This window comes from Dendropsophus ebraccatus, unplaced genomic scaffold, assembly GCF_027789765.1.
Source record: "Dendropsophus ebraccatus isolate aDenEbr1 unplaced genomic scaffold, aDenEbr1.pat pat_scaffold_823_ctg1, whole genome shotgun sequence".
NCBI lineage: Eukaryota > Metazoa > Chordata > Amphibia > Anura > Hylidae > Dendropsophus > Dendropsophus ebraccatus.
The window spans coordinates 61,071-74,043 of NW_027210422.1; the positions used below are offsets into that span (position 1 = coordinate 61,071).

The 12,973-nt window shown below is 41.7% G+C and overlaps 1 protein-coding gene across 2 annotated transcripts; it reads right to left on the bottom strand.

Annotated features, from left to right (window-relative positions):
* Positions 1-1,890: 1,890 nt before the first annotated feature.
* Positions 1,891-10,814, bottom strand: LOC138780363 (antigen WC1.1-like). 2 transcript variants are annotated; one of them, XM_069956708.1, is made up of 6 exons: positions 10,579-10,814; positions 7,923-7,967; positions 5,360-5,497; positions 5,000-5,077; positions 2,454-2,534; positions 1,891-2,108 (listed from the first exon to the last, which is right to left on the bottom strand). In XM_069956708.1, exons 1-6 carry the CDS (start codon positions 10,739-10,741, stop codon positions 2,080-2,082), a joined length of 534 nt encoding a protein of 177 aa, XP_069812809.1. In that variant the 5' UTR covers positions 10,742-10,814; the 3' UTR covers positions 1,891-2,079. The 2 variants fall into 2 exon arrangements, with proteins under 2 accessions (XP_069812809.1, XP_069812808.1); XM_069956707.1 differs by having other exon boundaries at positions 5,000-5,089.
* Positions 10,815-12,973: the final 2,159 nt, after the last annotated feature.

Consider the following 12,973-nt stretch of genomic DNA (forward strand, 5'->3'; position numbering starts at 1 on the left):
AGGTGCTAGTGTACTGCTTAGGCACTTGTCACGGTGGCCAGGAGTGGTATGTGCCCACCACTGGATGTACTGACACACCAGGTGCAGCATTTACTTGCAATAATTTTAAAACCACAGTATACAACTAGTCTTTCTTGAATCAATAAGGTGCAATACAGATAAACAAAAAGAGAAGGGTAGGCAGGCGCCACAAATCCAGTGGCTATACGTGTTGAATTTACTTGAACATTAGTGAACCTGCCGCCTCTGTGTTAGTCTATTTGTGCTCCGTAATTGGATCCTTTCTTTGACTTCGCTATGACGCATGATCTGCATAATCTCTGTCGATATGGGATGATCAGCTGGACTCATGTGTCCTTTGGACTACTTGAACTCATTACCATTCTTTCTTTTTTTTTTTTGTTTGTTTATGACTTTCTTTCAGATTTAGCTCTGCGGCTGTGCTGCATCTCTCCTTTTTTAGGACAACCAGTTTTTGGCGTCTGTAGTGGTGTCTCCTCTCACATTTTATAATTGGCTGGCTACATTTATACTCCCCGTCTAATGGGTCGGCCACATCTGCCCCCCTTCCTTAGTGTGACCCTATGTAGGCAGACATAGTTCAATCGCCTCCGCCTGCTTTGTAGTTGTTGTTCTTCTACTTTGCATCCAACTTTTGCACTGTACTTATTTTCTAATAGGTCTTAAAAGAGAAGTCCGGCAACTTTTATTAAAGTATTGTATTTCCCCCCAAAATTATACAAATTACCAATATACTCTTATTACGGGAAATGCACATCAAGTGCTTTTTTTCCTGCACTTACTACTACATCAAGGCTTCACTTCCTGGATAACATGGTGATGTCACTTCCTGGATAAAATGTTGATGTCACGCCTGACTCCCAGAGCTGTGCGGGCTGTGGCTGCTGGAGGTCAGCGGTCCAAGTTGGCAACGTACGGGAAGCAAAGGTACAAAATCGGTATCCAGAAGAGAAGTCGAGGTCACAAAAGCGAAAGGTCAAAATACACAGAATAGTCAGGTCACTAAACGCTAGATCAAGGAGGCACTAGGAAACTAGCCCAGTGGGGGCTTAGTGAACAATACCCACATTCAGGGGTATAAACATCCACATGTTGCTGTCCATGGGCAAGAGTGACACAAAATCCAGGAATTCAGGCCCCGCTTAGTGGGTAAAGCTAGCCATTGGAGGGGGGGGGGATGAGCTTTATTTGCTCTTACTGATGTTTCCCCTGTCTCAGTTTTCAGGGTTGAAGAAGGATAGCCACCCAGCTTGGATAGGGTTTTCCTAGGGTGCTGCAGTTTCCACGCATTACTCACTAGCTGGACTAGCTGAAGAATGTAAGGATAGTCTCTGGCATAAAGGCCCCACACATGGGTCCTGGCCTCCAGGCCCTGGATGATACTGCATTAGGAACAACTCTTTCTGTGTACTCTGTCTCTTAACACTCTGACTAATCTAATCGGTACTAATCTGAACTAATAAATTAATCTGCACATTAACAGTTTACCCTTTCAATAACCTTCCATCAGCTGTGAATAATAGACAGTGATACCCAGGGGTGGAGGTGCAAAGTATAGTCCTTCAGCTCAAAGCATATACATACAATCAATACCGACCTACATATGTTATAGATAGCAATGGAGCACCTGCTCTGGGACACTGCACAAGCACATCCAACATCTGTCCCAGTTGTTTTTTTTTATTAGTATCAGCCTTCATACTGGGTATCTCTTGTTAGTCCATTGACTTAAGACACATAAATAAGTTTTTTTTTTTTAAATTTAATTTAATTTAGTGTTAGTGATTTGTTGAGGGCTCTATGGCTGTGCTACCGTGGCCCGTGGCCCAATTACTGTTGGGCTGCTTAGTCAAAAATAGTGCTAAATGGTGGGCAATTTTTTATTTTGTTTTATATGGTGTGATTGGAAGGTGTACAGAGAAGATAATGTTCATTCCTTGTTATCTTTGTAAAAAAAATTGATGTATTGTGGTGGTCATGTCTTCTTTATACAGTCTACTTTAAAAACAAAAACGTTCTGTCTGCCAGAACACATAAAAAGATGCAAATAAAATTGTATTATTCCAAAAAGTCTTCCAAAAGGTTTCCTGTAGGCACCAAAATATGGAAAATAATTTGATCAACTTAAAAAATATATGTACATGTTATGCAGACATATAAGAAGTTGTGTCTTTGTGTTCAAACCCCAACTGATCACTAGGTAGAGCCGGAAGCATTTTGTGTGTTCATGATGTACAATAATACCATGAGACCATCTTAGTCCTACAGACAAAAAACAGGGAGAGAAGGGCTCAATCCCACAGTTCCCTCTGTGTTTATTTTAGCTCTGTCAGGGTTTGAACACTCAGACTCTGAATGATCAAAACTTTTAAGATGTTTCTAGGACATGCCAAAAGATTAAACAGTGAGAGGTACACGATAAGCAGACTAACCTGGTGAATTCTCTCTTTCTTTTTTAAGATCTACATCATCATATGAAAGAACCCTGTCATCCTCATCTCCTAGAAATGGTACTTAAAAATAGAAATGAAGACAAATAAACATAAGCAGAGAAAACAATCAGTAACCAGCAATGATAGAATGGGTAGAATTGATAGTAGGATTATCTTATAATTTAGCTAAACAAAAAATTAGAAAAAAAAATCACCAAAAATGATTACCATAAACCATAAAGCTATGTTCACACAACAACAAGTTCCGCGGTAATCACGGCTGTTGTTGCAACTGACAGGCTGCTCAGCCAATCACTGGATGGGACTGCCACGGCCAGTGATTGGTTGAGCGGCCTGTCAGCTGAGACAGGCAGCTCTGAAGCTGGAGTGTGCGGGACCCAGGGAGAAGCAGAGCGCAAGAGGAACCCTGCAGCATGGACAGGTAATGTATACAGTTTAGCAAGGGCTGCAAGGACATCGGTAATGATGTTCATGCAGCCCTTGTTAAACGATTATCGGGCCGTGTAATGGGCCCAGCAAATGATCGGCGCTTGTTTACAGTTATTATCAGGCCCCCATCGGCCCATGTAATAATACCCTTAGTCTTTTTGACCAATCAAATTTAGCCATAAAAACTAGATTATCCTGCTCTTATCCAATCAAATGTTCCTCCCATGTTAACCAATGAAGTAAAAATAGTAGAAGAACTAAGTGAAAGTCAGTAAAGGATACAACTAAATGGAATTAAAGCTTTTGAGTATTTTGGAACATTCATAACCCCCTTATTTAAGAGCTAGAACCACTTGCTGATACTCTGTAACAGAATCTGAATAAAGACTTCATCTCTGGAAAAGAACCACGGTTGGACTGGATTTTTACCTGTCTGTGGTAAAATAAAAAATTGCTCTGCTAAGGGGCAGGAGTAGGGTAAGCTATAGGATGAGACTTGCAGGCTTAAAGTGTCACTGTCGTGATTTTTTTATTTATTTTTTGCAGATATCAATAGTCCAGGCGATTATAAGAAACTTTGTAATTGGGTTTATTAGCCGGAAAATGAATTTTTATCATGAAAAAGCAGTTTGAAGCTCTCCCCCCTGTCTTCATTGTTCTCCTATGGAGAGAGCTAAATAAAACACCAAAACAGGACAACAAAGAGTTCATCTACAAATACCTCACCCTTTATCTCCTCTGACAGTCACCACTGACCTCTCTGAGCTCTGATTACAGCGTTTCACCCAGCGCTGTGCCTGTAATCCTTTGTTCTCAGCTCTCTGCTGTCGGCTAACTCCCTCCTCCCTCCTCCCCCCTCCCCTCTCTATAGAACAGACAGGGTTGTGTCTGATGCAACAAGTCACAATTTCCTGATTTTTTGCAGTGGATGGAAAAGAGGAGGGAGGGGGACCCTGGTAAAAGTCTTTTTAAATGCAGATAATGGCATATTTGGCTAATAAACCCAATTAAAAAGTTTCTTAAAATCGCCTGGACTATTGATTTCTGCAAATAAATAAATACGACAGTGACTCTTTAATGGACCTAATGGATTTTCACCTAAAGCCCTTATAAGAACTACTTCCTGCAAACCTCTGACTTGATGGGATGAAACATTCACGTTGAATTATGGAACTGAATCTGCTTTGACACACTGACAGAATACATCAAGACTAGGTGGGTGAGCACTTCCCCCCCAGGTTGTGACGTCATCAGTATATGGGGGATAATACCTTCCAGCGGGGGTCCCGGGCCTGTGAACTAGAGCTTTGCAGGCAGTGGGAGAGGTAAGCGATTATTGTTTATTATGTTCTCCAAAGCCCCTGCCGGCTGTGAAATTTTTCAAATCACTGGACTTCTCCTTTAGGCTATGTTCACACATAGTATTTCTGTCAGTCTATTTTTAATCAAATCAGGAGTAGTTTGAAAAATAAAAAAACTGTGCAAATTTTTCCATTATAATTTTGCCCTGTCAGTTTCACTCCTGATTTTGGTTAATAAAATGACTGACCAAAAGACTGACAGAAATACTATGTGTGAACACAGCCTTAACATCAGTAAAATATAAAGGTGCATCATAAAGCGTTAAGGTATTTAAGTTAAGTACAGTAAATTATATCTATTGTCTACTCCAAAGTTGTGAAATATTTTTACAACTAGTGATATCCAGATGGTCTTATAATAAATCAGCGATTTAGCATAATAGACACTAGTATAATATGGAAGAACTTATTCATTTTAATTCCTTCAAATAAATTGGCACCCTTGCCTGTGGGCTACACCTGCCTCATTTATATAAATATTGTATACTACCAAACACATCCCATGAAAGTAAGGGACACTGTTATAACAAGTTTGGAAGAGCTTCTACAAGATTAGAAAATAATGGCTACTTTCTCCCAAAACCTATGTTATACCATTGTACAATATGCCAAATACAAAATTCTTCTTCCAGGAGGTCCTAACCGTAAATTACCCCTTATATCACATATGTAGAAGTAGAATGGATTTGATCTTACTACAGATACCTCTAAATGGCATAGTTACAAGTTCCTCACCTGATTTCTGGAAAAATCTCTCTTGTTTCTCCTTTACCATGAAGTTTTCTTCTTCAAACACCGAGTCATGGAAAGAAACTGAAGAAAGGACTGAGCAATATATACTGGTTTAATAAAAAAATGTTGCAGTAGACTCCATAGAGCCTTATAATAATAATATAACTAATAGACACAATGGCCTCCAGCATTTCCCATGGATTGTTATATGACATGATTTATAGGATATGTTAGGTATGATAACAGGTCTGTCTATTACAGTATAATGATGATAAAGTGACTGCTGTATTCACATGCAGTACTCTACAATGGTTATCATTGGGTGGTTTTGAAAAGAACCATGATCCTTATTACTGTACTCACCTCGTTTATACCATTTGGGTTGTCTCATCAAGTATACTATTATCAAGACTGCAATACAAAGAAGGGGCAAGGAAATACTGGTGATTAAAAGAAGCACACTTGGGGCAGTGGAAGTAGACCTCAGCCGAGGACGCTGGTCTGAAAGGAAATATAAATAAATTTAAGAGTAAAATGATCATGCAATCTAACTATATCTAATTCATATCTCACTTTTTTTTTTTATATAAAAATGCTTTCATGTTCCTCAATATTTAGCATATGTCTAAGAAAATGTAAAATGATTTGTCAGGAACTTACCTGACTTTGCTCCTGTGGTGGGTATCACATTTCTGTTGTGGCACCGAGAGCAGGGCAAATGTTCCAGACCTGCCCAGCCTGCTGATGGTGGAAGTGTGCAGCAAATTGGCGGCTTAAGGGTGAGTCCTACTGCCTGACTCTACTCATGTCAGAGCAGATTAACCAATTAGCACTGCAGGTGAGCCAGGCTATTCAGCCAGTGCAGTGCTTCTGCAGTGAGTGTGCAGTGGGATATTTAATCGGGCGTCTACCTCGAGCAGATTCCCAAGATAGCTTGGCTTGCCTACCTCACTAGCATTTCTTGTCTTCTGACCTCTGCAATTTTCTGACCTCAGTTTGTTTCCTGTTTTGGTACTGCGCTACTGTTTGTTTTCTGATCTTGGCTTGCTTATGGTAATCCCTTGCTTCTGATTTTTTACTGCGTTGTTTCTTCTGATTTGAACCCTGGTGTGTTGTTCTGCTTATTGCATTGTTTGCTGATTCTGGCCTGATTTTACAATTTGCTTCTGACCCGGACCCTGGACCCTGCACTTAGCAGCGTAGGGACAGTCCTCCAGTTGTCATTTGCAGTCTAGCTCTAGATCAGCAAGCAGGCAGGGAAAGAGGCTGTGGGTGAGATTATGGCTCACTCATCCTTCTTCTCTGTTGTGACATGACTATTAGTGAAGCGCCAGCCCTGTGTAGGAAAGTGCTCCTACTCTGAGGCAGCGATGCCTGCTGGGTGATGTCCCAGATATCCAATGGCATTCCCGATAACACAAATCGCTGCAGGTCTGTGTCACCCAGCAAGAGTTTTGAATATTTCTGCTGTGCTTCAGTATACTGAATAACTGACAAATCTCCTTGCTAGTCAGAGTGTTAACCCTGCATGTATGATCAGGGGGCCAGTCTAATGAAGTTCTGTACCAGACCCCTTACCTCCTATTAGACTAGATTTCTAACTTGCTCAGTAATTTCTATATCTGATATCTGCTTAATTATCCGGCTTTCCTTACCTTGGCTTTTGTTACCTGACTACTTTTTAGATGATGTTTTTATACTTTGCTGCCTTTTTGGTTTTGACCCGGCTTATCCACTATTCTGTATCTGTAAGTTTATGTTGTCCGTGTTTTGTGTTTTTCAGGTATCACAAGTTAGGGACTGTCGCCCAGTTGCCCTCAGTAACCTAGGGCTGTCTGAGGCAAGTAGGTAGGGACAGTGGGTGGGGACAAGCTCAGGGTTCACTGTCTGAACAGTATTTGAGGTGTTGTGACAATGTTGATGAGAATATATTACTGAAGTGCACCTGTCATATTCCAAAAAAAGTTGACATGTCCTAAAAAATATCAAAAGTTTTGATTAGTGAGGGTCTGGGTTTTTAGGTCCCCATAATGCCTAGGACCAGAAGGGAGAAACATTCAGCTGAGCACTGCCTCTTCCTGCTATGTGCATAAAAACAGAAGAATGGCCCATAGAATTTTCATTGAAGTTTATGTGTATAGAGCTCTCCTTTCACTCCAGTGATCGGTGGGAACCTTAACACCCAGATGTCACCTGTTAAAAAATGTTTGTCATGTCCCTAGAATATGTTAAATGTTTTTGCAGAAGACAGTGGCCATTTAAAGATTTCATCCATATAAATTACAAAGAGTAGAGATGATTGAATTTACAATAAGGTTGGGTTCACACAAACCTGAACGCACTGCATTTGAATCCCATTGTCTGGAGAAGATGGATGGAGTCCTAGGGACTGCCTGGAAACACACTGACACATCCATAGGAGACCTATGGCTGTATCCATGTTTTCCAGGCAGTCCTAGGGCTGTTCCCATCTTCCCCAGGCAATGGGATTTGGTTGCTGAGTGTATGGGTTCAAACTCCAACTTACGGTAAGTTGTCTCATCTCTAATAGAGAGTCAATGCTCTGGGACAGTCACTAGTGATGAGCGAATAGCTTCGTTCCTATCGGTATTCCGCTCATCGGCTGTAGGACTTTGAAGTGTGCTCTGCTTCCTGCCGCTCCTCCCCGGGTGCTGGGAAAAGATGGATCCAGTCCTGGGAATCTTCTCCCAGTTTCCAAGGACAGGATCCATCTTTTTTCCAGCACCTGGGGATGAGCAGCAGGAAGCAGAGCACACTTCAAAACCCCGCAGACTGATGAGCGGAATACAGGTAGGAACAAAGTGATTTGCTTTGTTCCTACTGTAGATTCGCTCAGTCACTTTCATTCCATATCTCTGTATCACTTGTTACTGTATATTGGTGTCTTATAATATAAACATTTTACCTTTTATAGGGGTCAACCCAGGAGAGGTGGTCTGGTCTTCAAATCCTATGAATGACAAAATCAATAGCAAATGTCACAGAAAGGAGCCTTCCAGCTTGCAGCTATTCAGGAGCTTGGAAAAGTCTCTTTAAAGAGAACCAATCATGGACGAAAGTTAAAAAAAAATGTATTCCCTAATTAGATGTAAATCATCATTTTATTGACATTTGTAAATATAATTCATTATTTTTATTGCCACGTTTTTTAATTATTCACTTTTTACTTTCCTGTCTCGAGCCTGTCTCTTTTCAAAAGAGCCGGCGCGAGACAGGAAACTCCCGTCATGCAGAGCGGCAGGAAAGATTCCCATGATCCTTTGCCCGCCGCTCCGTTAATACACAGTGATCTCGCGCTATACAGCGCAAGATCGCTGTGTATTTTCTAGTCCCTCTTCTCTAATCTATTTATGAAGATACAGACTGCCTCTGCAGTCTGTATCTTTATACTTTACCTATCCTCTTCATCGGTGCAGCAAGGCCGGCGCCGCCATCTTGATTACGTCACTTGCTTTCCAGCGGTGGAACGCAAGGCCCGTAATCAAGATGGCGGCGCCCGTCCGTGCGGCACTGAAGCAGAGGATAGGTAAAGTATAAAGATACAGACTGCAAATACAGTCTGTATCTTCATGAAGTCTATCTATGAAGATACAGACTGCCTTGCAGTCTGTATCTTTATACTTTACCCCGATTCTCTGTTCCCTGGCTGTTCCGGCGGCGGCGCCATCTTGATGACGTCACGCTGGAACGCACCGCTGGAACGCAAGTGACGTCATCAAGATGGCGGCGCCCACCGGAACAGCCAGGGAACAGAGGATCAGGTAAAGTATAAAGATACAGACTGCAAATGCAGTCTGTATCTTCATGAATAGACTTAGGGAGAGATATACTTTCATAATAGGGGCAGTTACATTTAGGTGATTGGTTCTCTTTAACTCCTCCTTGCATCAGAGAATTAACCTTTGTCCGGCTGACTAGGTACAATTGTACCTATTCCGTTTAAAAATTGCAATAATTTTTTTTTGAAAAGTTGTAGAAGGCTGAAATTTCATGACATCTCTGCAATTTTGGTCCAGAATATATTGGCCAAATTTCAATAAAATATCTCCACCCCCTTCCGAGATAAGGGGTCGAGATATTATTGCATCCATAACAAGCTGCATAGGTACAAATGTACCCTCATATATTTTGAATGAAGATAATACAAGGAAAAAAGAATAATATTTTTTTTAATGATAATGCTATTTTATTTTTATAAACAAGTACAAAAACAGTTCATTTACATTCCAAAAGAAAATGTAAGAAACTTTTTTTATTGATCTTGTCTTTGCTACCGAGTGTTCATCGCAAATGGGTTTCACACAAACCACACAAGACTACCATGAGGTACTTGAGGGCCAGCTGCTGCTTGCGATGCTACCACAATGCATCGTCCAAGCACCATTTCTACTGCACCTCGAAGAAAATGGTTTCTCGTCATCATTCGTTTTGTACTATGATCTTCAATTAGAGGCATACACAGCTGATTTGCGAGATCTTTCAGGAACTTTCTTCGTTGATCCTTTGTCCTGAAGCTTGGATTGCGTTCTTTGTAGACGATGTAGGAAGCTAACCCAGTGACGTCAATCATATTGTAGAAAAATGGCAGAGGCCAACGTAATGTTCGTCGTTTCACAGTGTACTCTCCCAACATTTTATCCATAACATCAACTCCGCCTTTTGTTTTGTTGTAGTATTTTATTATCTCTGGCTTGGCTGCTAGTGTCTCTTCAACTTCTCCCGTCATGTGCATAGATGATAGAAGCACGACTGATTTGTTCTTCTTTGGTACATATGAACAGACTGTTGCATCATGATTGTAGGGAAAATTTGTCGAGTTTACAGGTCTTTCTTTGGCAGGCTGCATGTTGCTAGGTAGGAACCTTTTGTTTTTTCTCACTTAACCAACTAGTATCATGTTCCAGGAGTTCAATACCTTAGCTAGTCCCATGGTTGTAAAGAAGTTATCGGTGGTGACATTTCTTCCAGAGCCTTTAGGTCCAATACTGTTCATTCACCAATGTTTACTTGTCGAGGACCATCAGTTGGTTTCCCAGTGTAGAGCTGACCTTGTAATGGGTAGGCGTTTGACAAGTCACAAGCCCAGAAAATCTTTATGACACATTTAGCTGGTTCTGAAGGTATATACTGGGTAAATTTATACTGGTATATACTGGGTAAAATATGCACATGAACAAAATAATGATTATATCTGGGAAGAACAGCACATTTATAGCTGAATGAACTTTAGTTTCTGAAAAAAGTAAAGGACAAAGTCTTCCCACAGTGGATTTATATGAAGGTACAATTGTACTTCTGCAGCCTGTTAACGTTGTAAAATTATGCACCCTGACAAAGGTTAAAGCATATTTCCACATCCTGGACATGTTATCATCTGTGTCCTTGACCTAACAGCTATCTAACAGTGTCTGGAGTTTGGAATGTAAATTACAGCTGACAGAACCCCTTTAACTGATCTTTTCTGATGTATAATGTGGTTGTAACAGGCTATGAAGACGAAGGCAAAGTGATTACAATTACTGAATGATACATTTATAATACACACTAAGAAGTCCTCATACCATGACATGTGACTCCAGCATCTTCCTTATGGAGACAATCACTTTTATTCCAGCCTTTAGATGAACAATCCTGTAGAGCTCGCTCATATCCGTTACATTGTACCTCACTCAGCCATATGGGGCCATCTCCTTCTCCGTACACGGCCTCTGTAGTGGCGTTCATAGCTGAGCCACATCCTATCTGTCTACAGACGACTTCTGCATCTCTGATATCCCAGTCATCATCACACACCGTTCCCCATTCTCCCTGGTAAAACACTTCTACTCGGCCTGAGCAGTTGTTCTCTCCTCCACTGAGACGAATCCTGTCATTGTCTGGTGTAGAAAAGATTGAAAATTAAAAATAAAAAGCAAGATTATGCAGGTTCATTTACAGTATATAGAATGATTTCATTGCACTATTGTATTCTGTAAAGCTACAAAATAAAAATATTTCTCTTATGTATCATTAGTTAAACTTAAACATCCTCTAGCCCCCCCCCCCCCCCCCCCCCCCCCCCCCCCCCTGAACAGGGCTCTGGCATCTCTTAACAAGTCCCCTTGTGCCCTTGCTCTTTGATAACAATAGTCTCTTGCAGCTTGAGCTGGTGTTTTGTTTTGGATTGGATTGATTTTGCCTGTCCTAACCTCTGTTTGCCTGCTGTTTTTGTACTGTTTTGCTATGTCCAGTTTCGACCTACATTTTCCTGATTATTCTTTACTGTGTTTGTCTGTCTTGTCTCATTCAGAGTTTTACTTACTAAGTCTCAACCGCTGTTTTCAGATGACGAAGAGGAATGTCAAGATGGTAAGCGTTTGGAAGGCAGTGTTAAGATTCCAGCCATTGAAAGCCTTCAAGGCAGCCATAAAAGCCTGGGAGGGGTGAGGAAACATTCATCCCCGATTATGAAGATGATGATATCACAGACCGTGATTGGCATCCGGGTCCACAGGCCTAATCAATGTCATCAACAGGAGAGGAAGGTGTGGTTGTGCCAGCAAGTGAACATCAGGGGAGAGGTGGACCTCAAAGAGGCAAAAGTGGTAGATGTACACCCTCACCCAGTCAGCTGACTAACAGGAATACCCAGCCAGGCGCTAGGTACCCCCAGGCACCATCAGAAGTCAACAGCCAGTACCCCTCCACCTGCTACAAAGAGCCAACAATACCGTTCTGAAGTTTGACATTTTTTTTTTCTGAAAATTGCAACGATGACAGTGAACTGGTGTGCTCACTCTGTAAACAGATAGTCAGCCATGGGGCAAGTAGAAACCTTTGTACCATTGTGATGAGAAAGCATCTGGAATGCCACCACCTCACTGCCTGGCAGAATTTGGACCCCATTGCCACTACTTGTCAGCAACCACCAATGGCAGCATCTGCCATTGCTAATCTCTTAGCACCAGCCAAGCTTCCTCTACCTATGTTGGAGGCAGCAGTTCTCATTCGGTACCATCCACCTCTATCTCCTTCATTGGATTGTGCGGTCAAACACCACCTCTGCTTAGAGTTCAATCGCTGTCTGAGTCCATGGGCTGAAGACAGCAATATAGCAACCCCCATGGCACTGAAACTGAATACAGTTGCTCCCATTCCAGGTAGTGGTAGCAGCATCCACTTGCCATGGAATGTCAGCGGCTGAAACACTAGGTGGTTTCTTACTTGGACTCACCCATGCCCCTAAACGTTACATACAATTACAGGCAGTTATGGGCTTAAAAACTAGACATATGGCTGCAGCTGGCAGAGTTTTTGCTGTCCATGCTGTCATGCCCAGCAAGCAATGTAGCATCATAGAGGGTGTTTAGCGTGACAGAGGGCATTTTAACACCCAGAAGGACAAGGCTGTGTTGCCCTAATTCACCACCCAGCATATGACAGACAGTGTCTATCCAAGTCTCCATTACCATATCCGCCAAACATAAGTATTCTTCATATATATATATATATATATATATATATATATATATATATATATATATATACATACACTCACCGGCCACTTTATTAGGTACACCATGTTAGTAACGGGTGGTCTTCTGCTGCTGTAGCCCATCTGCCTCAACGTTCGACGTACTATGCATTCAGAGATGCTCTTCTGCCTACCTTGGTTGTAACGGTTGGCTATTTGAGTCACTGTTGCCTTTCTATCAGCTCGAACCAGTCTGCCCATTCTCCTCTGACCTCTGGCATCAACAAGGCATATCCGCCCACAGAACTGCCGCTCACTGGATGTTTTTTCTTTTTCGGACCATTCTCTGTAAACCCTAGAGATGGTTGTGCGTGAAAATCCCAGTAGATCAGCAGTTTCTGAAATACTCAGACCAGCCCTTCTGGCACCAACAACCATGCCACGTTCAAAGGCACTCAAATCACCTTTCTTCCCCATACTGATGCTCGGTTTGAACTGCAGGA